The 27,518-nt window shown below is 35.6% G+C and overlaps 2 protein-coding genes across 3 annotated transcripts in view; one reads left to right on the top strand and one right to left on the bottom strand.

Moving 5' to 3' along the window:
* The window catches only part of LOC136849994 (transmembrane protein 114), a 151,694-nt gene extending 142,515 nt beyond the window's left edge, over positions 1-9,179 (top strand). The window contains exons 4-7 of one of the 2 annotated variants that reach the window (XM_067123545.1): positions 255-392; positions 2,430-2,527; positions 4,773-4,938; positions 7,332-9,179. In XM_067123545.1, the coding sequence (XP_066979646.1) occupies positions 255-392; positions 2,430-2,527; positions 4,773-4,938; positions 7,332-7,423 (494 nt within the window). In that variant the 3' untranslated portion in view covers positions 7,424-9,179. Of the gene's footprint in view, positions 1-254; positions 393-2,429; positions 2,528-3,148; positions 3,315-4,772; positions 4,939-7,331 lie in introns of both variants that reach the window. The other variant, XM_067123546.1, reaches the window with a different exon arrangement.
* Positions 9,180-12,556: 3,377 nt separating this feature from the next.
* Positions 12,557-27,518, bottom strand: part of LOC136849993 (persulfide dioxygenase ETHE1, mitochondrial) — a 51,484-nt gene continuing 36,522 nt past the window's right edge. The window contains exons 2-7 of the mRNA XM_067123544.1: positions 22,863-23,007; positions 22,071-22,156; positions 20,737-20,836; positions 19,354-19,536; positions 17,177-17,293; positions 12,557-15,012 (exon numbers count right to left, since the gene is read on the bottom strand). Of these exons, the coding sequence (XP_066979645.1) occupies positions 14,939-15,012; positions 17,177-17,293; positions 19,354-19,536; positions 20,737-20,836; positions 22,071-22,156; positions 22,863-23,007 (705 nt within the window). The 3' untranslated portion in view covers positions 12,557-14,938. The remainder of the gene's footprint in view (positions 15,013-17,176; positions 17,294-19,353; positions 19,537-20,736; positions 20,837-22,070; positions 22,157-22,862; positions 23,008-27,518) is intronic.

The raw sequence follows: 27,518 nt of genomic DNA, 5'->3' as shown, positions 1-27,518 counted from the left end.
TCTCTCTCTCTCTCTCTCTCTCTCTCAAATTTTTGTGTCCTGTCTCAGCTTTACTTGAAGCCCTTTAGAGAATTTCTCTCTCTCTCTCTCTCTCTCTCTCTCTCTCTCTCTCTCTCTCTCTCTCTCTCTCTCTCTCTCTCTCTCTCTCTCTGCCACTTGTAGTAACAGTCACATTGTATCATCAACCTGGATAAAAAAAAAAGGTCTACAATCGACAGATATCTAAAGATTACTTATTTTCTCTCTCCCAACAGATATGGCTCGTTCGATGATCGCCCTCTTCATCGTCTCCTTCTTCTTCGTGTTCGTCGCCTTCTGGACTGGAGTCGCCGGGTGCTGGCGAAGATCCCCTGGGAACATCGCTTCAACGGCCATCCTCATGCTCCTTGCATGTACGTTTAGTACCAAGGTCTAGGCCTTGTATAGTACCATCGCCTGTTTTGTTGGCTCACGTGTCGTCTCATTGACTGGACGTTTTGTGGTTTTAAATTTTGGGGTCAAATTTTATTTTGCAGGGATTTTCGGATAGAGCAGATATTAACAGTAGTACAGTTGTACTAAATAGTAACATAGAGCAGATATCAACAGTAGTACAGTTGTACTAAATAGTAACATCAACCCCACACCTGTGATGTTTGCTTAAATGATGTCTCTGTGACTGGATATTTTGCAATTTTAAATTTTACAATTGACATTTATTTTGTAGGGGTTTTCAGGTCCAGTAGAGATTGACAGTATAGTACAGTACAAGTAGTACTAAACAGTAGCATCTACACAACACACAAGAACAGTGCTTTCTTTAGAATGAGATTAGAAATCCATTTCCTCATGGAAAATGGCTTTCTCTTATGTCATTCTAAAGTTAGCCTGGCACGTTTGTGCAAATGCTACTGTTAATAGAGTATTGTTATAATCAGCATTAGTAGTGATGTTATCAGAATGGACTAGTCATAAATATCAAAAGAATTTGATGAGTTTGTGAAAGACATTCATATAAAGCAACAGAAATCAAACTTAACTTGAAATTTTATGACTAACTTGAAGGAAATTTTAGGTTATAATAATGTGTGTGCTTTCAAGTGATCAGCTGTCACACAAAAGGATCTCCCATAAAATCCAGGCTTATGGTAGAAAATTTCAACAAGTTTTACCTTAGATCTCTTGGCCTATCAGACAATAGCTTAGCACCAGGGTCAGTCTTATTCTTACTAGGCATATGTCCTTTGTAAGACTGCAGCCCCATACTCTTCATGTCTTTTTAATAAGAGCACAGGCCATTGGGACAGGCAGCCTCATGCCCTTATCTAGCCCAGGCCTAAAGAGAAAAGGAAAAACAGGAAGAAAAGTGAGGCCTAATCACGGAGGACGCCATAGAACTTCAGCCCATGTAGGAAGAAACGTTATAAGTCATTGAGAATGTAAGCAAAAAGAGAATCCCAAAGCTTGGCAGTATAAAAGGAAGCAGTTATTGAACTGTGTGATCCAGCAATTACTAATTTCTGCAGAGAGAGAGAGAAAGAGAGATAATCTGCAGAAGTACCTTAAATTTAGTCCCATCAAGGATAGACCCAATAAGCAGCAACCTTAATTGAAGCATTACTCCAAATAGGGACTAATAATTCCAACATCAAGCTTTATTTCATTTCCATTCCACACTGAAATGCTTTGGAGTGCATATTTACTTTTGGACAAAATTTGTACAACAGTAACTTCACTGTAAAGTAAAAAAAAGTCTGACTTAAAGTCAGTTTCCTTGAGGGAAGGCATTTGAGATGTTGACAATGTCGTAATCTTCCATTAAAAGAACTTGTGTCATGAAAACCAGGTACCTCATTTCTTAGAAACATCTTATGTTAGGGATATAATCAATTTTCAGAAATTTTGAAAAATTCGCCTTTAACACTTGTGACATCTTTTCCTTTCATGCATTGCAAAATCAGAGGAAGTTTCATCATTTTCACAGTTGGAAGTCAGGGAAGTATATGAGACCTCAATAAAAATTGATAGTAATTTCGTATTAGATGAAAGTCATTGATATTCCAATGACAATTGTTTTCATTTTTATTTAACACCAATTCAGGCAATAACCTGTAGTGTAGTTGGTGTCATAATTTTGCCTAGAAAGTAGTTTCTCATCAGTACTCAGAACTTTCCTAAACGCCTTAATCATTTTAGATTATTCAGTACATATTTCTGAACTATGCTTAGAACAGGAAACAAAACTGAATCACAGGAAAGGAAATTTGTATTGACTGAAGAGTCTAGGATAACTTGAGAATGATTGATTCAGTGATTACATGTACTGAAGTTTCCTACTCATTGCATTTTTTGGGGGTAGGGGCAAATGTGGACTTTTCTTAAAATGACTGATTTTTTTTTTAAATTAACTTACACATCACAGGATCCTAAGGACCTTCCTTACTTTTCAGGCCTCTTCTCTGCTGGTGGTATGGGATTGTGGCATGGAGTTGAATACTACGAGGACGAGAAGTTGAAGAATGAACCATGGAAGGCCTCTTGGAGTCAGGTAACTTGATACGTCATGGAATAAAATTTGCTATTTGATTTATTGTCAGTTTTGAATTTTTCTAAACTTTCTTATTAGTTGTTTGATTGATTATGTATGCTATTATTATATTTTCGTTGAAAGGTAACTAGATATACAGTATTTTGAATTTATTTTAAATGGATTGGTCATAGATAAATTATAATTTTGAAAGTTACTTAATCCTGATGAAGTTCACTTGAAGTGATATAAAGTAAGAACAGAATCTTAGTGTTATTATTTCTTATATATACTAGATGTTAATCCCTTCTTATTTTTCTAAGTATTGTATTGTAACTTTCTTGTACCTCCTTTACCCCTGTTACTGAATAGCGTCTTAAATCTAAATATTTAACTTTAATCAAGTGCCTCTTAACTCCTTTAATCTAATACTTTCCTTTATCATAACTATTTCTAACAAAAACTTAAAGAGTAGAAGTTAAGTAATAATCTTTTGAGTACCTCCTTCCTAGATCTTAACATTTCCTCTGCTGGTAAGTATATTCCTCCACCTTCTGTATAGTACACTGTCTCTAGATTTTCTTCCATCTCTTTTTTCCTCCTGGTTTCTCCTGTTTTATCCCACCCTTCCTTCGCCCTTAGATCTTACAGGACGCCACCAGCATTCAATACGACTGGTCATACATGATTTCATGGATTGGCACTGGCATGGCTCTATTAGCCTTCTGCCTCTTCCTTGGGGCATCACAGTGTATGCAAGGTGAACAGCAACGTGAACAGGCTAAGCAGATGCAGTACATTATGCCAGGTATAAGCCTTGTCTGTGACCAGCTGTGTACATGATCGACTGCTGATCTCCGTAGCGATTTTGTCCGTCCACCATCACCATACTAACTTGCATGATTTTTGTTAATGTGCATGGTAACTCTCACTAGTCTAGAAAAGGAAGTGGTAATCAGTCATGGTTTTTATATATTCTGCATAAATACATTTAGGATCACGGGTAAATGAAACATAAATTGCTTCTGCCTGATACAGTGTGAAAAATCCACAAGTAGTGTTGACAAGAAGTGTTCCTGAGAGGAACTTTATTATAATGGATAGTCAGAGATGGAAGAAATTTTGTTGATAATTATATCATACTTCAACTCTTTGCTATACAGCATCTCCTTAAAAATGCTAGTAGGCGTTCAGGAAGGAGTAATGAATTTTTAAAAGCATTATTGCTTGCGGATTCTTCCCACCAAGGGTTTCCGTTGAATCAATTTTAAGAGGCAGGATCAGTCCCATTTACAAAGTGCCAACTTTGGAAATACAGTACTGCTTAAAACACACATTTGTGAAAGGAAATATATGCTCATAGTGTTGGCATTAGCATAGATGTGTGTTCTGCGTGACTTTCAGCTGAGAATCCATGAAGATTTTGTAATTCATTAACAGAAATTATTTAATTCTCAAAAGAACTGAACTTAAAGGTTTAATTATTGATCATCAGTTGCTAAAATTTACACTAACCTTGCCTGGGTTATCTTTACTCCCATTTATTTCTAAAATATTGTCCCAGTTGATATATGCATGTCAACAACAATACCAGTTTAATAAACATGCATTTCTTTAATTTTTGTGTATTTATTTTAACTCTGGTTGATAAGAAAAAAGTTAATGTTTACACTACAGTCAAGAATTTAATTGTTGTACACATTACAGTACTGTAATGAGTCCTTGTTCCTTTGGACATGTTTCAGTGTTACAGCTGTTAGCATTGCCTAGTTAAAAGCCAGATAGAAGTTGGCATTTTGATTAAAGGACTGACTCCCATTTTCTCTTACAAGTAGAATCCATGTACACTGACTACCATTTTCTAGAATCTGGCAGTTCTCTGTCTGTGATGAAACACATGCTGTAGTGATTGCCAGCATAGACTAATTTCAGGTTCAGGAAAATCACAGATAGCAGTTGAAGGAAACCGTACTTACGGGTTCAATTCATGTGATCTCACACCATATGTAAACTTTGGTTTGTATCGATGATCATCATCATTAGGTACATAAACTTTGGTTTGTATCGATGATTATCATCATTAGGTACCTGCTCTTTATCGAGAGTTCGCTGTGTCACCAAACTAATTTTTCAGCTTCTCTTCTGCCTTAAAACGAATTAACATGTGGTTTGAGGTCATTGTAACCCTAATCCAAAACTTAAAATGTGGCGGACACTCTAGTGAGGCAAAGCTTTTAGTTAATGCTTCATGGTTGTGGTATTACAGCTGTTGCGTGAGAACACCGCCGTTGTGTACGACTGGTCCTACTTCATCGCCTGGATTGGCGTCGGCTGGGCACTCATCTCCGCCCTACTCTTCTCTGGCGCATCTGTGTGCCTTCGTAGTGAGCGGGAACGTGAGGATGCAAAGAACATGGCCTATCTCATGCCTGGTAATGCCTCACATGCCTACGGCTGCATAACGCACCTGTGCCTGGGTTTAATTACATTTTGATTTGTATGATAGCCCTAGACTAGCAAGTAGTTGTATATATTTATATTGTATAGTGTATTTTGATTGCCTTTCCCCTGGGGCAACAAGTTAATCATCTAATCATCATCAGTAACAGGCACCTTGATCTTGCACCCATTTAGTCATCCCAGGTTGGAAGTTTAATTCATAATGTAACTACAGTACGCAGTTGCACATAATAGTATATTGAAAATTATTTTACAGTAATACTATCAACATTTTCAGGATGGAAGGTACGTAAAGTAATACAAAACTACATGGAATTCTTTGAATGCCAACTTCATTTGAGAGCAGAATATTTTTAGGTTGATTTCCTAAGAGAGTCATAAAAAACTGGTATTTGTGAAGAGGGATGTAGCATCATGTAAGAAGACATAATGTGTTTGCATACTGAGCAGTAATTCATAGAGGAGCCTTAGTAGTAGTTGTGGCTGTACAAGGAACTCAGAAAAATGGTCAGAGAATGATAGAAATCTGGGAAAACACATCAGGAAAATTATTATGGAAGATAGATGGAGCAAAATGCTAAAAATTTTTTAATTAGGTATTTAAATTAAACGCAGTATCCCCAAATTTAGATCAAGGTGTGAAAAGGATGTAGCATGTCTTTTATATCAACTTCCTAACAGATTTTAGGATCTGGAATTGATCCTTTATAGTTACTTTCAGAAACACTCTTAATTGAAGTTAATATCTTGAGAGTTTATTTATTACCTTAGATAATTTCAACATCTTTTTATTGAAACGGTAGTAAAATGAATAACCGCAATATTTTAAATTTCATTTCACTTGATAGGGTTAATCAGTTGTGTTAACCAAATGATTAATGGTACTTAGTTGTACATTTCACAATGCTCTTTCCCTAGTTAGTTATAAAAATAATTTAACCAAACAAAGAATTAAAATCCAAGCTCTCATAGGGGTGGCCTGAAGGATTTATTTTGTAAAAGGAGAGAGATGAATTAAAGTGAAACATCTACAAATTATGTCAAAGATGTTTTTCTGATAATGTAAAAGAGTAAACAGGTTATAATTATGAAGTAAGGTGGATTTACAAAACCACATGAATGAAAGTAAGTAGAACAGTCCGAGTCTGTGTTGGATTGACACAGTGTAACAGTATAATTATCATAATTTAGGAATGAATTACTTTGAGGGTTATTCAAGTGTGCCTGGAAGGTGGTACTATACTAAAGACTGCATTGCTCTCTATACAACTTTCATTTTGTCTTTTTCCAATTTTTCACTGCAGCTCATGAATTATTTTCCCAAGTCTATCCCGTGGGATCCAGAAATGTAACTCATTGGTCTGGTTGAATTACTTTATAATCACAGAATGCAAAGTGAAAAGAAGATTTATGGATTAGTGCATAAGTGAAGCTGTATGGAAAGCTTATTCCTCGGGTGAAAAATGTCATGAAAGGCAGTGCATGCTTCATCTAGTTGTCAAGTTACTGATTACTGTATATATTTTTTATGAATGCTTTGAAGAGAAGAACATACAGCAAGTGCTAGGTGAACCATGTAAAATAAAAAATCTCATAAAAAAACAAAATAAATAAAGTCTGTAAAACATTTGTACAGCAAGGTAGTAGAACAAAGACAAGTATCTTAAAGACATTTTTATCAAAACAGAAATGCTGATAGACCAGGTAATGAGGCAATTGTCAAAGCTGTTGACTCCCTAGATACATTTAAACCAGAAGCAGTTGATCCTTTAAGTGTTTGGGTAAAATCTCATTCTATGGCAGTAGTTAAAAGAAAATCATATTATTCATGCCCATATTATTCATATTTATCTAATTTCAGGTTATAAATCAATAGTTTGTCTTTTAAGGACAGTTATACTTGGGAGGGTCACTGCATTAGTGAAGAACTTTCCATTGTATTTCTAGAGTTCATATATTATGACAGTATGTAGCATGGATGAAAATTACATTCATTACTGATGTAAATAACAATGATTAACAGTCATCAGTTCATGCAAATTAACAATTTATTTTCCTTATGTGTTACTTGCATGAATTAACATATTAACTGATCATGTTAGTTATCTGCATGATATGTGTGGTAACTGGGAAATGTTAATTATCACTGGAAAGAATGATAAAGTTCCGGTGAATCTTTGAATTAATGATAAAGTTCCGGTGAATCTTTGAATTAAGTCATGAAATCAACAGCTTTTCAGAGTTTGATATATGTTCTTGTTGAGAGCAGTCATAGCTTTTTTTACCTATGTTGAATACATTTTTGTAGGGAATCTGGCAGCTGGAGATGTTTTGTGTGGTGTTAATTTTTGTATTTCCTTCACAGTGTACCCTCAGAAACAGCAATACCCATCTTATGGCTATGGTTACCCTGGTCCCTACCACTATGGCTCTCAGTATGGACCATACAACTACTAGATGACCTTCAGGATCAACGAACCCAGAGTAGACTTGGAATAAAAGATTAAAGGGTAATGGCTCTGCATCAAAAAGGAATTAAAATGAACAGGAACCTTGGGATGCTATGTAAATGTTTGTCTTTTGAGAGAGAAATGTAAGAATCTATTTAAATTGTAGAGCCTCATCTCATAGGATATACTGTTTTCATTTTTAGTGTATTATGTATCAAGTGAGTACATAAATATGCTGAACTCATATGAATATCAAAAACTGGTGGTACGTTAAAAATGTGTTATTCAACTTTAGCATTAATGCTAAATATTTGACTGAGAAATCTCTCTCTCTAACACTGTAGGTGATGTTGCCATTGTGGGAAGTCAGAATTCCCAAATTCAGTGAGGATTCTTTCTCGAATTTTCAGCATGGAAAGGCCAACAATTGTGGTTTGTTTAATATTGAAGTTGAACCACAAATATTTAATACTCAAAAGGAACCGAGTTGATAGGAAAATTGATACATAACCAAACCTATTAAATGCTTAATAATTGAATTTACACCATGAATACTTAATACTCAGTACCAAATTGACAAAAAAAAAAGATAAATAATTATATCCATGATGTACTAAGTAATTAAATCCACTCCACAAATATTCAGTACTCAAGAAGAATTGAGTCAATGTAACATCCCATATCAAGATATAGTTTCATTTTATCTATGAATCTACTAATAATGTAAAGTTAAAGATTTTTTTATGACATTAGTACCATTTTTTCCTAATTTTCCATATTTCAACCTCTTCAGGGAGAACTTACAAGTGATGTTATTTCTGTTTACCTTCTTTTTCAACTACATTATGTACATGAACAATCAAGGACCATAATTTCTTGAAAGCAATTAAAATTAGGTGCAGTATTTGTTGTTTGGCAATGTTTAAGAATATTTGTATTTGGAAACTGCCTATATTGTAATTGCTTTTACCTTTCGTACACAAAAATTCTGTTGAATGGTTTAGTGTTACTTTCAGATATATTATCTGCAGTTCACTAGACGACTTGTCATGGTATGCCATAAGTTGACCATGAAAATCGCTCAAGATTGTCTGTACCACACATGTTCACACAAATTCTTATTTGCATATAAAATTTTCATATTTTTGGTTGTAATTTAATTGAGGCTTGTAAATATTGCAGCAACTGTAGTTTAGTTTCTTTTTTATTTATTAGGTTTAATATACTAACCTAGACCTATTGTGTTGAATTCACAAGACTTGTAAGAATAGATGTTAATAATTTTTTATGATGTAAAAATGCTGAAATGCTGAAATGTAGGTTTTATTTCAGAATTTTGGCATTGAAGAACTTCAATCCATAATTTACTCAGTTATACATCCAAAATGTTACAGTATCAGTTTTTGTACTGTGTTAAGCTAAGGTACCTCCAACTGTAAGGTTATTTGAGAAGTGTAGACTTGCAAAGGTATAGAGAAATAAGCTACAAATTACTGTAACCCGACTGGTCTGTTTTTATGTATACATACTGTACCTTTCAAATACTCAACATGGATTGTAATGTACCTTGATGCATACCTTTGCAAAATTACAGTGACAGGTGTGCCCATCCACAGCTGATCATCCAAAATAACCAGAGGGGGGGGAAACAAAAGAACTTTGCTGAGAAGCACAGTTCATACTTAGACCACAAGGAAAAAAGGGACTAGTACTGCTGAGTAAAGTGGGATTGTGTACACATAGAAATACATTTTTCTTTTTTATTATAAGGATTTAATTCAACCCCACTGTGTATGAAAAGAAATAAACATCTTCAAGGAATACGATCCCAACAAGTGCAGGAAAAGTAAAGTGCACTGTATTTAGTTGTAAAGGCAGGGAGAAGGAACTATAAGGTTATCAGAAAGCTTGGAGTACTAGGAGATGGTAAGAAAAACCAGATAATGAAGTCATGGGAAATGCTGAAAAATTTGGTCATATACTCTTAGGATTAGTTGTTAGTGAAGCAGTTGTGACAACCTGTAAATCAATTGGTGACATGAAAGAAGGGAGGTTTGGTGGTGAAAGGAATTTTCTTCATAGCAAATTATAATTTTTTTAAATTTTAACCATTGCCTTATATAGTCTGTCACTAGGTTAAAAGATTGGTTGTAACCATACAACACAAAAAAACTTACAACCTCAGATATTTAGGGGTAACAACCTCACTTCACTTATGCTCCCTACTCATTATGAAACTTGCTCTCCAATTAATGATTCAGCACCCAGCTGCAAGTAAAAAATAAGGCTCTTGATGTAAAGCAGTGGTTTGTATTGATTAAAGAAAGTAAATATTTGTTCAATGGTCAGACCATTGCCATTACATACAGCCAATTCTCTACTTGGTAACAAAGGCATTTCAAGTAGAAAATTGCTGTTTAACTGGAGTGACATAGATAGCAGAGTGCTGTACCTGAATGTGCCATATCAGTGTTTCTGGAAGTAGGATCACTGTGTTTTACATCCTGCTAGCTTGGTCAAAGCTGGCTGAGTGACAAAGGAAAATGGAAACTGCTGTCTTGAATATGGTAGAGCTGAAGTTTAGGTCCATATACTTGCCTGGTTAAATTGGAGAAGTTGTCAGATAGCAGTCTGTGTTGGATGAAATTATTAATGACTTAAAAGGGAAGGTTATGAGGAGGTGAATGTTAAGGATACCCAACTATCCAACATAAGCTTATCATAGAGCAAATACAATGCTAATAGGTCTCAACCCCCGTACCTCGGCTTTGGCCTTGAATACCTTCTACCAAGACCCCAAGAGAATGGAGTATTTGTGGAAGAAGATCCTTAGGCATAAGTAACAACAAGGTGGTGTGGCATCCCCAGATTAGCAAAAAGTTTTACGTGGTTGAAGGCTGAAATATTTATTTGACATCAATGAAGTCCTCTTCCTGGACAGAAGAAAAGGGCCTCAGGAGTATTTGTGGAAGAAGATCCTTAGGCATAAGTAACAACGAGGTGGTGTGGCATCCCCAGATTAGCAAAAAATTTGACTTGGCTGAAGGCTGAATCATTAACTTGACATCAATGAAGTCCTCTTCCTGGACAGAAGAAAAGGGCCTCAATCTTTTCACGAAGCCTGAAGTAATCATTCTTGGAACTTGAGCAGTAAAAAAACAAGGGATGACAGGATTGGTGTCAAGGATGTACTGTACTTTTTGGGAGCTCTGGCAGTGTACAGAAGGTAAGCTCGGTAAAATCTTTACTAGAATGGAGGAGGATGCAGTCTTGTAGCACCAAAGTAGATCATATTGTACTTGGGCAGAACAATGCCTCCACATTCTCCTAATAAGTTTTAGGGGAAATCCAATGTATGTGGCAATTGCTCAAGGTATATTAGAGTATCCTCCAGTGCAAGCTGGAATGGTCATTGAACTTGGTAGAGGTAGTTAATTGGTGGTGAAGGGGGTGAGCGGAAGAGTGGTAGTTTTAGTAAGAGGAGCAACGACAGGAGGCATTTGCTGGCACATGACACCACTGGACCCTTCTTCCCAAAATGTAACAAACCATCACATATCATCTCTTCAAGGGATGATGAATTATGTGACACTTAGCAGAATATCTGCAAAAGATCTAGCCTACTCTTACTATTCTAGGATGGTCCATCTTTGGCTGCATTCCTCGAAGACTTAATGGAGAATAAAAAGGCCGAGCCTTCTAACACAGCTGCTGTTTTCTGTGTTTCTGCAATCCTCTGGTTCCAGTGTACCTTCCACCAGCTTGACCCTTCAGCAGAAGTTTCAACCTCTTGCATTCCAGACCATCCCTTCAGAGTGGAAGATAACCAAAGCATTCTAGGGAAAAGGATGTTCTTTCTCTTCCCCTCTTCTTCCTTGTCATTACTGTCATCTTCACACTCATTTTCATCCTCCTCCTTGTCCCTGGGCTTGCTTCTTCTGCTTAGGAAGAAGAAGGGGAAGTCTAAGGCCTCTGGCAGGGCTGTTGCATTGGCACATGCTGACTTAGATGAGTGGATGCCTCCCTCCCCATCCCCCCCATTTACCACAGGGTTCACACTGGGAAGGCTCTGCAAATCCGCCTTGATCTACTCATACTAAGTTAGTTTACCAGGTCTGTGTTGCAGCTGTGCATAGCCCCTCCCTCTGTCTCCTGAGGAGTTGCAATGGAGCAGGCATGTGCAACCTGTCCTTTCAGTGCATATGTGGCCTCTGGACTCATACCGTTATAGCAATTGGACATTATTTTTCACACTCTCCTTCAACAGTATAATGTAGAGGGTAACAAGCCCCTCGCTCAGCATGCCTTTGCTCTATGGAGCCATTGTAATCCAAGCACTCTTGCTCGAGGGAGAGTGCTTTCTTCCACTTACTGTGTGCATGGCCAAGAGAGGCAGTGCACATTCTTGCTCTTCCAGCCTCCTTACCCAGTTGTGCCGAGTATAGGAGCAGGGCAGTGGAGGGACCAGGTATGGGGTAGAGCAATGGTCAGAACTGGAGGAATTTGTCCTTCCAAACAAAATCACCCCAAAGGGCCAAAAATACAGTTCTGTTCTGACTGGAGTCAAAAGATGATATGACAACTCAGGTTGATGGCAGGCCTCCAAAGATGAGGATACAAGATGATCACACTACAGAAGAATGCTGCCAGTCTGGAAACTGATTGACCTTGTAATCTGGAGTGCAGAAGTTTTGTCACTACTTGAAGAAACAAGTGAGAAAAAATTGGACTTGGATATAATGCAGGATGCACTTGTAAATGAATGTTACTGTACTGATGTCCTTTCCCTCAGTTGTACAGTAAGTTAGTTGATATTTAAGAATTATAAATTCATGCTCAGTAGACTTAAGGTACGGACGACTGTCAGGGAATGGAAGACCTGCCAAACTTGAGATTGCTCAGTACTGTGGCACTGCACTTCCTAATCAAGAAAAGAGGCAGAGGCAATGAACATCAAATTGAGGTAGTCATCAATTCAAAAGGAAAGAGGAAGAGTTCATAATAACCCCATTTTATACTAAAATTTAAAAATTAATTCATAAAACAAGGAAACATCATTGAATGGATGCAGATATGCTAAAGCTATGCCTACATTGTTCCAGTTTTTACATAAAGTATTCAAGGTATAAAATATCTGACAAAAATTAATATAGAATTGTATTTTGATACAAGAATAACAAAAAAAATGGTAACAGATGCTTTGTCAATCTACAGTACCAGACTTTTGAGCTTTGATTGTCTTGCATAATAATGAAAATTCATTAAAAGATACCTTATTAGCATTCAAATAATTTACATTCCAAGTTTCTTTTTCCAAGCTATATGCTACACTGTAAAGGCCCTCTACCAAACCTTTCTATAATTAACAGAGCATGTCGAATCCAATAATTACAGGAAAAGATTAACTCTGCCTATAAAATATTATGTTATCAAGAGACAGTTATGAAACAGTACAATATCAGTTCTATCCTTCATGTGAAGGGTTATTGGCTGCATTTCTATAGTGGTAAGCAGCTGGTATACTAGAGATACGGCAACAAACCAATGCCAGCCCATCACACATTTCATACATGGAAATACCTATAATGGAATTTACTTTGAACAAACCATACATTTAGCCAAAGTAAATCACTGTTATCAATTATCATTCTCCTTAATTTTTTGAGTATTTCATTATCAACACTATTAATAATTTTTGTGTTGATTACCAAACCAAATAGACAGTTCATTAATCCTTAACCTTAAATGAGAGAACAAACTGTTTATCATTTACTGTAAATTATCACCATTTCTCTAGAGACAAATCACTGTTCTTACTACACAGTTTAACCATCAACCTCTCTGGGATGTCCACAGCTTTCTTAATGGTGGCTTTGAGGTTGAGTATTCTGACAGCAGTGTTGTGCAACGGGTAATCCATAACAACCTTTTCCAACATCAAAAGTTAACAATATGAATGACAATAAGGATATTAAAGCTTGCAAAATTACTCAAAACCTGCTAAGGAAACACCCTTGTAAACAATACAAGATTTTCTACATAAATACCAACATCCAACAGTATCATGATGATTTGGTAATGCCACCATAAGAAACAATGAAGACGTAAAATTGTCGGGATTTATAAAGCTTTGCAAAATAACAGATTAAATATAAAATAATATTTTTGGCAGCTAACTTTTTCAGTTCCATAAAAAATAAATAATTGATAAATATACTATATTTCATGTCATTACTTTATAGACTCATAATACATGATTTTAACAATGCTGAAAATGTTCCATTGCTCAGGGCATTTAAAATCAAACATTTACCACAACGCTTTTAAACTTAAATATATTCCTTAGCGAGCAGAGATTATTTAAATATACTGTACTTAAAATTAACAGTATTTTTTAAAAGCTGCTTTGAGATTGTAAAGAGAAAGTTGTTGCCTTCAAAACTTAACAAAAAATAACATTGTCTTTCTAATAATCAATTCAGTGGATGACTGTTGTAATCAAATTGAAACTGATGAAGGATATGATGCATTTGATAGTTTTGTAAAGTAGTTTTTAAACATCATATAAAAGTACTACTGTACTGTACAATCAAATCCTACTAAACATAGAATCACAGCATTATATTTGTAATCTCTACACCCAATCACACTTATTTTAACAACAATGTCCTTCAAAAAATAATTATCCAGTTCTATACTTTGCTTAATCACAGTTTCATACATCTTTAGTTAAAATTCCTTATTAATTGGCAGTGATGGTAACCATATCAACAAATATTTCTAACTTACAGGGATAACTTTATTGCTTTCCTGATAATTAACAACTTAATCCAAATTTTATCTTGCAGACGTGAATTATTACAAAAAGTAACAAAATATTTTAACCATTTAAAGTATGCAAAGCTCACTTCTATCAATTTTTCATATGTGCTTCATAAGGTGCAAAGAATAACAGGAACATCTAATGGAACATCCACTAATAATGCAATATGGTGGTTAAGCTACTAAAATAAAACTACCAGGTGAAAAACACGTGGTAATTGTAACCATAGATGGCTGCATTTCAAGAATATTCTGCAAGACAAGCAGAAAGGTAACACTAAAAAACCTAGGAATAATCTCCTATACCTAGCACTTTGTAAGCAAGAGTATATGCTATTCATGGATTTGGTCCAAGTGCTTCATGGAAATACTCTACCCTGTTTCATGATAAAAATATAGGCCTTTATATCCTAAATATTTTTTTTTGTCTTATTCACTTACCTTCTAGTGTTAACAAACAGTACATAAATTCCTGAAATGCAATCTGTCTTGTTGACTTAAATACTACTACATTAACTACAACCTTGCACCATATTAGTATTGTACTATCTAAAATTAAACATGCACTCTTGACTAACTCAATTAATCAAACTACAACCGCATACCGTATTGAAAATAGAATCACTTTGTGAGAAGAAAAATCTGTTAATAGATAGTTCTAAATTGTGAGTAGTTTAACCATTCCATTGTGACATCATCTCTACTCCAGCTTTGCTGCCAAATCATCTGGTAAGTTGTACAATCCACAAACCAAATTGGCAGGAAGAGAGACATCTGCAAAGGAAAAAAAATAATGAAACAATATATTTTATTACACAACAAAGTAAAATTCGAAATGATAGACAACTTGCCAATTAGAAAATCTGAAAATTTATAGCTAACTCTGAATGATTTTTCAAAATATCCTTAACTTAAAGAATCAAACAAATATAACGTATGTGTTCACTGAAAGTAGAAAATGCTTTACACATATCTTTCAGAGATGTTTCAGCAGATTGAACCAAGGTCTAAATTCAAAGTATGTATACTTTGATTTTGATTAACTAAAGATTACAAAAGCTAGATACTCCATACTTTTCCCCTGTTCACCCATCATGGGAACAAAACTATTGCTGCTGCTACTACTTTCTCTATAAAAACTGTTATCACTTCAATTTACATCCACATTGTATACTAAGAATATTATTCATATTTTTTTAAATTATGGAATGATTAGGATCACCAAGCACTATTTTAATCTCTCTCGCTGTTAGTTTTCACTGGCTGCACAAAAGCAGCTCACACACACTTGTTACTTGTGTTTATTAAAGTCTCTTGCTTTCAATAACCAAATGATAATGCCGGAATGTTGCAGGGAGTGGCAAATGGGCAGGTTCATGTTCCCCTCAAGATGTGAATGGTAAAAGAATGACCTCATGTGTCTCAGAGAAGAAGAAAAAATAGAGCCAGGCTTTAAGATTTGCTTTGCTGCTCCACTGCTTTAAAGCTTTCCTTCAGGACAAAGAGAGAGAGAGAAAGTATGCTTCTGAGTCTACTCCTGCCATCATATGACTTTTATGCACTGAAATATTTAACTGACGAAGTTTGCCTTTGGGAACTGCCAAGTCTTATGGTGAGATATCTTCCCCAGCACTAAATCCTAGTTCTCAGGTGTCTTGTGCAATGTGTTTGACAACTTACACACCAACTGCCAGTAAAGTTCATTAGGCTGAAGGAGAGAACTCAAGCTGCTCTGTCATCAAGGGGACATTAATTAATTAATACCCATAATAATATGCCTGCTAAGTAAGTTTTACCAATGCAAGCAAGACCAACAATGTACCTTAAAAAAATAAAGAGAGAGAGAGAAAGAGACCATAAATAATTATGTTTTAAAGACAACTAATTTGTGTGGGGGGGAGGGGCTGTACTAAAAGCATTAACAAGTTCTGATGATCCTAATTTTAGTTATGACAATTCCATTGAAAAGAAAGAGGCAATATTAGATTATGAATAATGGGAACAGCTTTTTTACTAATTGATAAGTGACTATGGTTTTGAACATCTGGGTTACCAATATTTAATCAATGAAAGAAGCAGGTTACTCAAAAGACAACCACAGACCAAAGCATGAATAATACCTACCTTTTTATACCTCTGACCAACAACTATGCACATTACAGGTACTGTACTATTATGAAGCATCTCAATGAGATCAGTAAGTCACATTGCTGGAATTCACAGAGCTAATTCAGAGGATTTTTCTTTTTAGATGAAAATTTCAAATGGAGCAAGGTAAATTAGACAGCTAAAGAAGAAGAGACCAACTACAACAGATCAAAAACACAAGAAGGCAATGCTTCTGGGCATGAAAGGATATTCCAAAGAATCTTCAGTAGAATCTACCACTAAAGTGGGCAAAAGTAATTCTAGACCTCCATGGATGGCTCAAAAGATTTCTTTAGTAAAAGGAATGATACATCATAAATACGATGTAACTTTTTAGGCAGTAACTGTAGAACTATAGCATTATCTGTGGATAAGAATGACAAATATATAGACCACCACAGAAAACAGCAATAGTCAAAGTAACCATAGTGGATACATGAAACAATGATCAAAATTGGCACTTTTCCTGTGAAGAAGTGCAAATGCCACTGCACCAGAGCTCATTATTATGGAATACATTATTCCTCTTCTATGCCCATGGTCAAGGAGGTAAAGATTATGCTACAATTTTCACCTCTAACAAGGACTAAAGCACCAGCTCCACCATGAGTTGGTTCATCAGTGCCTTTGTAAAACAGCGTGAAGAACATCACATGAAGAGGAAGTGCTTCATTTTCCAATTTTTACTTTTGCAATTTTATTTTTGTTATCATTTATAGTTTTTTCTTAGGAAAGAATTATTACTGCAAATGCAAATAAGTGATACTGTAAAAGAAAAGCCAAAACTTACCAATTTTCTTTGGATACGGAAGACCAAGGTTATTCATGATATCGATAAATTCTTCCTTTGACTTGGTAAGCCTTGGATTGAATTTCTTTTCTTCTTCCACAGTGGTTGCTGTCAGACCTATTGAAATAAAATGTTATAATAAGGATTAATTCAAAGTGTACATGTAAAATTATTTACCAACTACAGGGTATATTTTTGGGACATACTGAACCTGTAACACAAGGACAACCATTGCTCTTATTTGTGAAAACTTTTTCTCTTTAAATAAGAAAAATAATACAGTAGCCCTTCAGTTTAACAAATACTTCAGAAGTATGACCTTCTGATAAATGGCAGTCAAATAACTAATAGACTACAGTATAGCCAGTACTTGAACATTTAATATGTCCCAGAGCTAACAGACATTTCATATAATGTCTAGCCTAATCTATGCTTAACAGACTTTCCAGCAAAATACTGTACATCGCTTTACAGTACTGTATTTCATACAGCACACCTTTATATGATATTATCCCTGATAAGTAAAGAATGTTGCTAAGTTGAGGGTTACTGAACTTTAAAGCCACACAATAAAACTGAGACTGGAAGACATAGTTTGGTATTAAAACAACCATCCTGTTGAAACTCATATCATTCAAGTTAATGTAAACAATACTGTATTGATAAACCTGTAATCCCTTATAACACATCATCAAGCATTACACTTAATGTCTCAGTTAGGCCTAACAATAAAAAATGCACTATACCATGTCACTCTACATTCTGCTTTAAAGTTCTCTTACAGTCCAACAGTTAGTGATGGTGTCCAGCAAGAGTTGTGGAGAACTGACATTTCCCTGTCCAGCAAGAGTTGTGGAGAACTGACATTTCCCAGTCTTAAAGTATCAGTCTTTTCAGACCTACCCTAGATGGATTCAATTAATCCGGAACACTTTGCTTTGAATCAGGCTGCTATGAATTATGGAACTCCTCAGTTTCAAAAGAACTATCTCCAAACAGGGATATTACAGAATTTAGATGACTGCTTGGACATTTTCAACTATGAATGATCAATCAGCAAGATGACTTGTCAGTAAACTTAAGCACATCCGTGGCTGGAGAAATATACAGCTTCAGTCATTTATTCATGAAGTAACCAGTAGCCTATTTTCACAGGTAATCATAATTTGAGCACACAGGTGTGGCTGAGGAATGGCCCAGTTGTCCAGAATCTTGGTGCACAGACTAGATGAGGAAAAGAGCCACTTAAGCAGGAGTCACTTACATAGTCTTTAGTCAGTCAATCAAGCACTTGTACCAGTCACAAATACAAGACCAGTATAGGTAGAAGTAGATTCATTTAAGCCTGATCATAATAATTCAAAACAAGATGAGAATGAAAGGACTCATAAACTGATCACAGCAATATTGACATATGTGTGCAGGATTCCAGACAACATTAATGTACATGAGCATTCTAACCTGAAATAACCCATGTAACCTGACAATTTCAAGCTTATCAGAAAAAATTACAACAAAGGCTTTGGAATAGAAGACTCCATATAGCCAGACGCAATCAGCACTGATTCAGACAACAATGACCAAGTCACACAGGTGAGTTACTGACACCAAGACAGGACCCTGTCAAGACAAGGCACAAATGAGCTTGGCAATCATAAAGCCAGCTCGTGACTGTCTGGTTATAAAAAATCAAGCTTCGGTGATAGACCTATTGAAGTAGGGCAAGAATCTTGTTGCAAAGCCTATTCCCATTCTTACAGACAAGTAAAAGTCAGACCTTCAACCAGGAGCAAAGTGAATCAGGGACAACAACAAGCCAGAGAAGAGAGAACTTGTTTTACCTCTATTGTTACACGTCAAAACCTCCGAGGTAACAAGAATTCCAACAAATTCACGAATGAGCTCCTAAAGAAACATTTTTTACTTGTAGACTAATGCAAATCTAGTATAGTAAAACACATTTTTTTGTCCCAAAATGACAAGGTCATATTTTTCCACTGTAGCAAGAAATCCCTGTGTAAGACAAATTATATTAGGAATAAAGAACTAAGAGTAAAGCAAGCAACAAAACTTGAAACCATAAAAGCCCTTAAAACTTTTTTATGAAATGCAGAACCATGTATCTACAGGTTCAACTTAAGAATATTTTTCTTGCAAACAATTTACGTTATACTTACCCTTGTAGTCATGAGCTGGATATAATGTATAATCATCTGGCAGACTTAATATTTGGCCATGCACAGAGTCATAAAGTGTGTCTGCAGAACCTTCTTGAAAATCTGTCCTCCCACATCCTCTTATCAAAAGTGCATCTCCCGTGAAAGCAGTCTTCTGATCGTGACAGACGTAGGTTACACATCCTAAAAGAGATAATGAAGGTACACAGATCTATATTAACATGGCTTATAAAAGCCAAACGAATTTTATATCAGTAATCATTATCTAAAAAGTTAAAGCTTCTGAGACAGTATTCAAAACATCATAATTTCTGCAGCTTTAACAAAATTATAAATGAATTTGAAACACTCACAAAAGGGTAAAATGTACAGAAATACTGTAGTTCAGAAACCAGTTTGAGCAAGCTTTATTAAAGCATTATCAAGCATAACTTAAAACCATAAGGGATTACCCTTCCATTTGCTGCTTTGTTCTTTTAGCTTTAGCACCAACTCTTCGCAGCATAGTAAAACTGAATTGCTGCCATCTAATCTGCTTCACTGACATACTCCTAATCTTCAATGGCACCTATTCCTAAAAAATTGTTAATGTCATATCACAATTCTAGAGGTTAAGTATACCTTAGTTTAACCAGACCACTGAGCTGATTAACAACTCTCCTAGGGCTGGCCCGAAGGATTAGATTTATTTTATGTGGCTAAGAACCAATTGGTTACCTAGCAACGGGACCTACAGCTTATTGTGGAATCCAAACCACATTATAATGAGTAATGAATTTCTATCACCAGAAATAAATTTCTCTAATTCTTCATTGGCCAGTCGGAGAATCAAACGCGAGCCCAGCAGAGTGCTAGCCGAGAACGATACCAACCCATCCAATGAGGAACTACAATTCTAGAGGATGACCAAATAAAAGTTACTTGATGAATTACAGTATATCCCAATATGTTCACTCAGAATGTTTTTGGCTTGAGAAACAACCACCCTTGATATGGAGATAATGTACTGCAGGTTACTTATTTCATTGAACAGTACCTCTGCATCTGGCAACTATTAAAACAGTTTCCTAATAAACATCCTAACAATCAGGAATCGATGAAACAAAATTGACATCTACCTCACTGAAAATCATGCTCACTATTCATAACGTCATAACGTTATACAACATTCCTTGTGTAGTTATCTGGTCACGACACCAGTGATACTCCACACTCCTTAAGAAGCAACTACTTTTGCTGTAAGGTTTTTTAATGCAAAACCTTATGGCATTTCAATCCTGAATCCTGTACCATACTTTTTACACAGGTGAGACAAATTCTTCTCCTCTAAGGGCAAAAAATTAAGTAATCTTTCTGTCAATAAGCAGTGATGAAAAAACTAACCATTAGTGTGTCCTGGAGTAGCTCTTACTTCAAGTTTCTGTTCTCCAAAGGTAACCTCCTCTCCAGGTTCAACAAGAACATCAGCTTGGCCACTGGAAGCCTGTGATACGAAAAGAAATTTTAATAATTACTGAAAGAAAGTGGTAAGAAAGACATTCCTCTTTAATTCAATGCCTTCTCTCTCATGCATATTTCAAATGTCAACCATGCAAGGATTTACATTACAATTTAATTTATTTATAACGAAACTGTTATTCAACAAAAAAAAATTAAACTAAACAATTATATTAATACTACTTTGAGAGTTTCAGCTACCCAGTACATGAAAGACTTCAAGTGGCTTGGGTTTTATTATGCATAATTCTAATGTAATATACAGATGTATGGGCTATTTTACTCAAAATATATACTATGAATAAACATCGCACTCATTTTTAACCTGCTTATGATGCAAGACTTTCCATTAGGTTGCTAACTTTTTGAAAACTCTAAAATGGATGATTCCACGATATCATTCTCCTACAGAACTCAAGTCGTTTCAGTCCAGTCACCTTACACTGTCCAAATATCAGACAGGTTTTTACAAGAGAGGAAAATTAAGGTCAAGAATTCTGTTTGCTGGAAACAAACTATAAATTACCATCTCCCTGAACATGTTACAACAAAAGTCTCTCTCAAGTTGCCATGCAACTGAATTGAATACTGTATAGAATTTAGGCCAAAGGCCAAGCACTGGGACCAATGAGGTCTACCCGTGCAAATAAGTTTATAAAAATAATTTCCAGTACAGATTCTCTTTTTAGAATTTTGTGAAAGACTAAAATAGACAAATCAAAGACTGGGTGGGCTGATTACGACTTGGAAATCACACATACAAATTGCACGCGAAAGTAAATTTATACATAAACCAAGTATGATCTGCACTGCTACACGAACGTGGATCTTGGCATGAGAAAGAAAATTATATCTAAAAGATTCTGTCAATCTGAGAATAACGTTTTAAGAAGACTATTACGAGGCAGATGGCAGGAAAGAGTTAGAAATGATACCATGAGAGAAACTGCAGATGAGATGATGTTGAAATGAACAGAGATGGCTTGGAAACGTTCTTCACCTAACCCATTATGGAATAGCAAGTTATACCTACACTGTAGTGACTAGTTGGTTTCTGTGCACACAAGAGTTGTGAAAGATAAAACATAGGAAAGACTTATGTGGCGGAATTTCACAGAGATCTTTGTTCCCGCGGCCTCGGAGGCAATGAATATAACGAAGACGATGATGTAAACACTCTTACACATGAATGCACTTATGTCGACGCCAAAAGAACCAACCTTTGAAAGGAGGGACTGGCAGCCAGGTACAAGCTTCTTCAGGAGTCCAGTTCCAGTGATGTGGTCAGCGTGGACATGGGTATTCACTGAAAAGATAAGCAAGTGTGATTAAATGACACTTCTAAAATGTAATAGAAAGCAAATATTCTCTATAGGAATTTATTATTATCCTCACATAAAATCTTAGAGGCCGAGTGATTTCCTCGTCACAAGTATGGGTCAATTTTTCATACAACCAGACATTTTCTCTAGGTCATAATTGTACCAACGTCTCAAAATCTAATCTTTAGTTGGTTGGGCAGTCTCTTATCATACCCTGTAACACCACCCTTTGGGAAATGACTAGTGCTGCCATAAGGCCAATTTTATTTAAACCAACCAACCATCTTAAAATCTAATAATTCTCCATTGACTCACAGCCAACCCACCCAAGAAATTTCATCGAAATACGCCAATAAATTTTTGAGATATTTTGTAAACAAACATGGTAGAAAACATAACATCTGACTAATTTTGCTGACAAAGGTAATTTATAATATACATGGCAATGACGACAGTCCTAGTGTACGAAACACGAAAATTATTAAGATGGGTACGAAACAGACAGTGACACTTTCAAACAATTTTTTTTACCAACTGTAAGTTCAAAAGCTTCTGTAAAAAAAAAATGACACAGTTGATAAATCAGACCTGACAAATACCACTTACTGACATATTTGAGACACTTACTGACATATCTGAGACATTTACTGAGATATCTGAGACGCTTAGTGACATATACGAAGCACTTACTGACATATTTGAGATTCAGCCCCAATTCTTCGACTAGTTTGGCATCTCTCTCCGCCAGTTCGATGACAGGATCAATCAGCACGGCTTCCTTGCTCTCCTCATCAGCCAGAAGGTAGGTGTAGGTGCAGGACTCACGGTCGAAGAGCTGAGGGGGAGAGAAGGAAGAAGTTTATTTACTTGATTGGAGGGGCCCATGGCAGAATGTTCAACTGAATAAAAACAAGTTAAAAATACGCCGGTTTCCCTCAGCGCAATCGAGTTAAACGTACATCGTACAATCAAGGCCACCGAAAATAGATCTATCTTTCGGTGGCTCGGTGTAATGCTGTATGAGTCGCTGTCCAAGAAACTTGAACTACAGCCCGGTAGTGGCATTTCTTATATCGTTGCCAGATGCATGATTATGGCTACCTTTAACCTTAAATCAAATAAAAACTACTGAGGCTAGAGGGCTGCAATTTGGTATGTTTGATGCCTGGAGGGTGGATGATCAACATACCAATTTGCAGCCCTCTAGCCTCAGTAGTTTTTAAGATCTGAGGGAGGACAGAAAAAGTGTGGACAGAAAGTGAGGACGGACAGACAAGCCGGCACAATAGTTTTCATTTACAGACAACTAAAAATTACATCCAATCTCAACAAATGTTTAAATTTGTATGCCGTATATATAAGTATATATAAATTTCTGACTTACATCAGGATCGAACCCAGGTCTTTCTCAAGTGAAAGGCAAGGCCACTGACAACTTGAATGGCCTGGGTTCGATCCTGGTGTGAGTCAGAAATTTATTTCTGTCCCACACATAATATAAAAGATTATAAGAATTTAACAATAGATATTTGTGTAAAATTTCCAACATATATTTCGTATAATCCGTTTTATCTGGGTTGATTACGGATCTTCATTTCACTCCACCTGATGGGAAGCGAAAAATCTTTCAAAAATACAGTGAAACACTTCGATATTTGTCCGACACTTACAAAACATCGACGTAGTTTATAATTTGCATTGCTGGTGATCTTCCTGTCCGACCAGAATATTTTGGCATTATCACTAGTAAAACATCGACACTCGGTAAAAACTTGTCAAATATGCGAATTTTCAATCATCCTGGAGCGAAAGACACTGTTGAAAAAAGACATTTTATAATCCTGTCTCGTCAAGGCAAACAATGGTGACATTTCAAACTTACGCCTTGATTTTTTCGAAGTAGACTGGTTTTAAATTACGCGAGTTGCTGACGGGTAGCCTACAAACTATAGTAAAGGGACCGATTTACGATTTCACGCGTTTGTTATGCATGACTATTCAAAAGTATGTATATATATATATATATATATATATATATATATATATATATATATATATATATATATATATAATATGTGTATATGTTATATGTGTGTGTATATGAATATATATATATAATATATGTATATATACATATATATATGAACATGGAAATATTTTTTGTTAAAACAGAATTCCATCTAGTAAAAGGAGCCCATAAAAATGCCAAAAATTAGAAAGTTAAGCTATATATATTTCGGTGACACCTGTCTCCCTCGACAGGCAGGTAATGGATGAAATAGGAGTTACAGAAAAAGCGGTGACGTCTGTCCTCTGGAACTCTTGGTATAAATACCGCTTTTCTGTAACTCTTATTTCATTTATTAACTGCCTGTCGAGGGAGACAGTTGTCTTCGAAATACATAGCATTAACTCTCTATCTTTTGGTGTTTTCATGGGCTCCTTTTATCAGATAAATATATATTTTTTTTCTCACATGCCCCTGATTTCTTATATTCACGAATATTGTTAATTATCCAGTTAACTACACCTCGGGATTAACTTACACCCAATATATATACATATATATTAAGAGATAATCAACAAACTATCACGTGTGGAACAGAAATAAATTTCTGACTAACATCAGGATCGAACCCAGGTCTTTCAATTGGCTTGGTTGGCAATTGAAAGACTGGGCTAAATCTTGATGTGAGTAAAAATTTATATATAATATATATATATATATATATATATATATATATATATATATATATATATATATATATATATATATATATATATACATATAAATGTGTTTGCTATATAGTGATTTATCAATTGTAAAACAAAAATGCTTTGTAACATCAGCTCAATCTTACATGTCCTTTTCTGAGAGCAATCACACAAGAATATGGATGTTGTACATGTTACACTTTCAATCTGGAAAAAACTCATCTACTGTGGTTGGCTAAAGCAAAAAAAAAAAAAAATCATCAACACTTACGAACCATCTTGCAGACACTACACCATCTTTTAAAAGACAAAGGAAACACAAAGTCAAGAACGGAGACCACGTGTTGGTCTGTCCTTAGTAACCGTTCTTAGCAACGTGACAAAAACAACGCCGTTACCATGGCAACGCAACCCACGTGAGTAAAGCGGTAACACAGTCACGTGCGTTTGTTTAATGGACCGTAGAACAAACGGCGGGGGTTTGGGGGACAGAAGGGATCACATACGATTATTATTACCATTTGCGTGATTCGGAAAAAATTTGTAGCAAGACTGGGGCACGTGACTGAAATGTCATTCTTATTACGTGTCTGGAATGTTCAGGGTGGTAATTTTTCGTCAATATACATGATGTCAGAATTTACAGACAGTCTAAAAATTTATTTTGCATGATGCAAGCGTTCACGATGCACAAGCCATAAGGGAATAATTGTAAGTCTCTAAGTGTATTTGATTTGCAAAATATAAAATCAACACATTATATATAGGCCTATATATATATATTATATATATATATATATATATATATATATATATATATATATATATATATATATATATATATATATATATATACAATTATATATATATATATATATATATATATATATATATATATATATATATATATATATATACATACATACATGCTGTACGCATTTTACCCTGTCAGGGGATGGGTCCAGAGAGTGCTAACCTCCTTGCCCTAAGCAAGTGTTCTAAAGTGAAGCTACTAGCCCCATGTCACTCTACAATGTCTTTACAGTCTATCACACTCAATCCTCTACCAGGTACATAATTCAGAGCTCAGGTCAACTTATATAAACTGACTTACAAAGCCAGTGCAAAGCGCACTGTTCCCCTGACGCCATTCTCTTTTTAGCATTTCACACACATTCGCTCATTCTCTTTGCCACCACCTTCGATGGCCGACAGTAACTGTCGCTTTGAGCCCTGACACCTGTAAGGTTTGCCATAATTGGGATTAAATCCTGCTGGATGGGGCTTTACTTCTCTTTATAAGTCTGCCTCTTCTCCGCTGCATTTGTGAGTAGGTGATCAAAAACATGGCTCCATCCACATTTACATTACATCCTGTGTATTATAAAATACCCATAAAAATACCTTTTTTCTTCACAGTACTGGCAGATTGATTATGCCTTGGCGTCGCAATGCTAAAGGTCATGGACGCCATCTTCTCTGGAGAGTAATATCGAATAAAATGCCGTCCCCCAAATTTCACTTGTAATGCTTCCATCAGACTGGTTCTGTCAGTCCTGGTGACAAGTCTGCCAGTCACTAACCAACTTCCTTTTCCTCTCTAGTTGTGTATTTCTAAAGCTATGCATTTCCCTCGATTGGGAATGAATGGTGTATAAAATTCAGGCCAAAGACCAAGCACTGGGACTTATGAAGTCATTCAGCGCTGAAAAGGTTATAAAGGTGGAAAGTAAGATGGAAGGAAGAGAATATGAACGAAGGTACAGTAAAAGAAATGAAAGGGGTTGCACAGCTAGGGTCCGATTGGGATGGCTCCAGGGAACAATGATACAGGATGAATGGCCCAGGCATAAAACTTTCAGGTCGTCAACCATTTCCTGTAATTCCAAACCCTGAGGATTCTTAAAATTCTTTCATTAAATTTTATAAATATAAAAAAAAAACTTTCTACAACGAAATAAGTAATGTGCAACGGCCAACAGAATGTTTTTCCCTCTACTGCTAAACTCTGGAATGATATCTATTTTTTTTTTTATTCTTCTATCCTTCATTCTTTTCTGTTCCAGTTTCTTGCTTTCCTCTGGCCTAGGCAGAGAAGGGCATCAGCTTTCCCGTTGCAATGACACAATTGGTAAAAAAAAAAACATAATAATCAAAATAATTTTAAGAACATTCTGAGACTTGAGCTTGATAAAAGAAATAAAGGAACATTCAGAAGCAACAGCAGCGTGCACAAAGGTCAAAAGCCCTTTCCATATTGCTAATGATTTACTATAATACTTTATTTAAGTAGAAAATACTTAATACGTGAATTTTACCTGATAGAAAACTTAAGAATAAAAATAAAGGAACATTCTGAAGAAACAGCAGCGTGCAAAAAGTCAAAAGCCCTTTCCATACTGCTAATGGATTTACTACAATATTTTGTTTAAATAGAAAATATTTAATACGTGAATCTTAACAAAATCGAGCGAGCTGTGGGTTGATAAAAAAAAAATTAAGAGTAAAAACAAAGGAACATTCTGAAGCAATGCTGCGTGTGGAGAGATGAAAGCCCCTTCCATATTGCCTAAGGATTTACTGTAATATTTTGTTTAAACTGAAAATATTTAATACATAAATGTTAACAAA

This window comes from Macrobrachium rosenbergii, chromosome 21 (assembly GCF_040412425.1).
Source record: "Macrobrachium rosenbergii isolate ZJJX-2024 chromosome 21, ASM4041242v1, whole genome shotgun sequence".
In the NCBI taxonomy this organism is placed as follows: Eukaryota; Metazoa; Arthropoda; class Malacostraca; order Decapoda; family Palaemonidae; genus Macrobrachium; species Macrobrachium rosenbergii.
The sequence above is the reverse complement of the archived record's forward strand: the minus strand, read 5'-3'. Positions and strand labels throughout refer to the sequence as shown.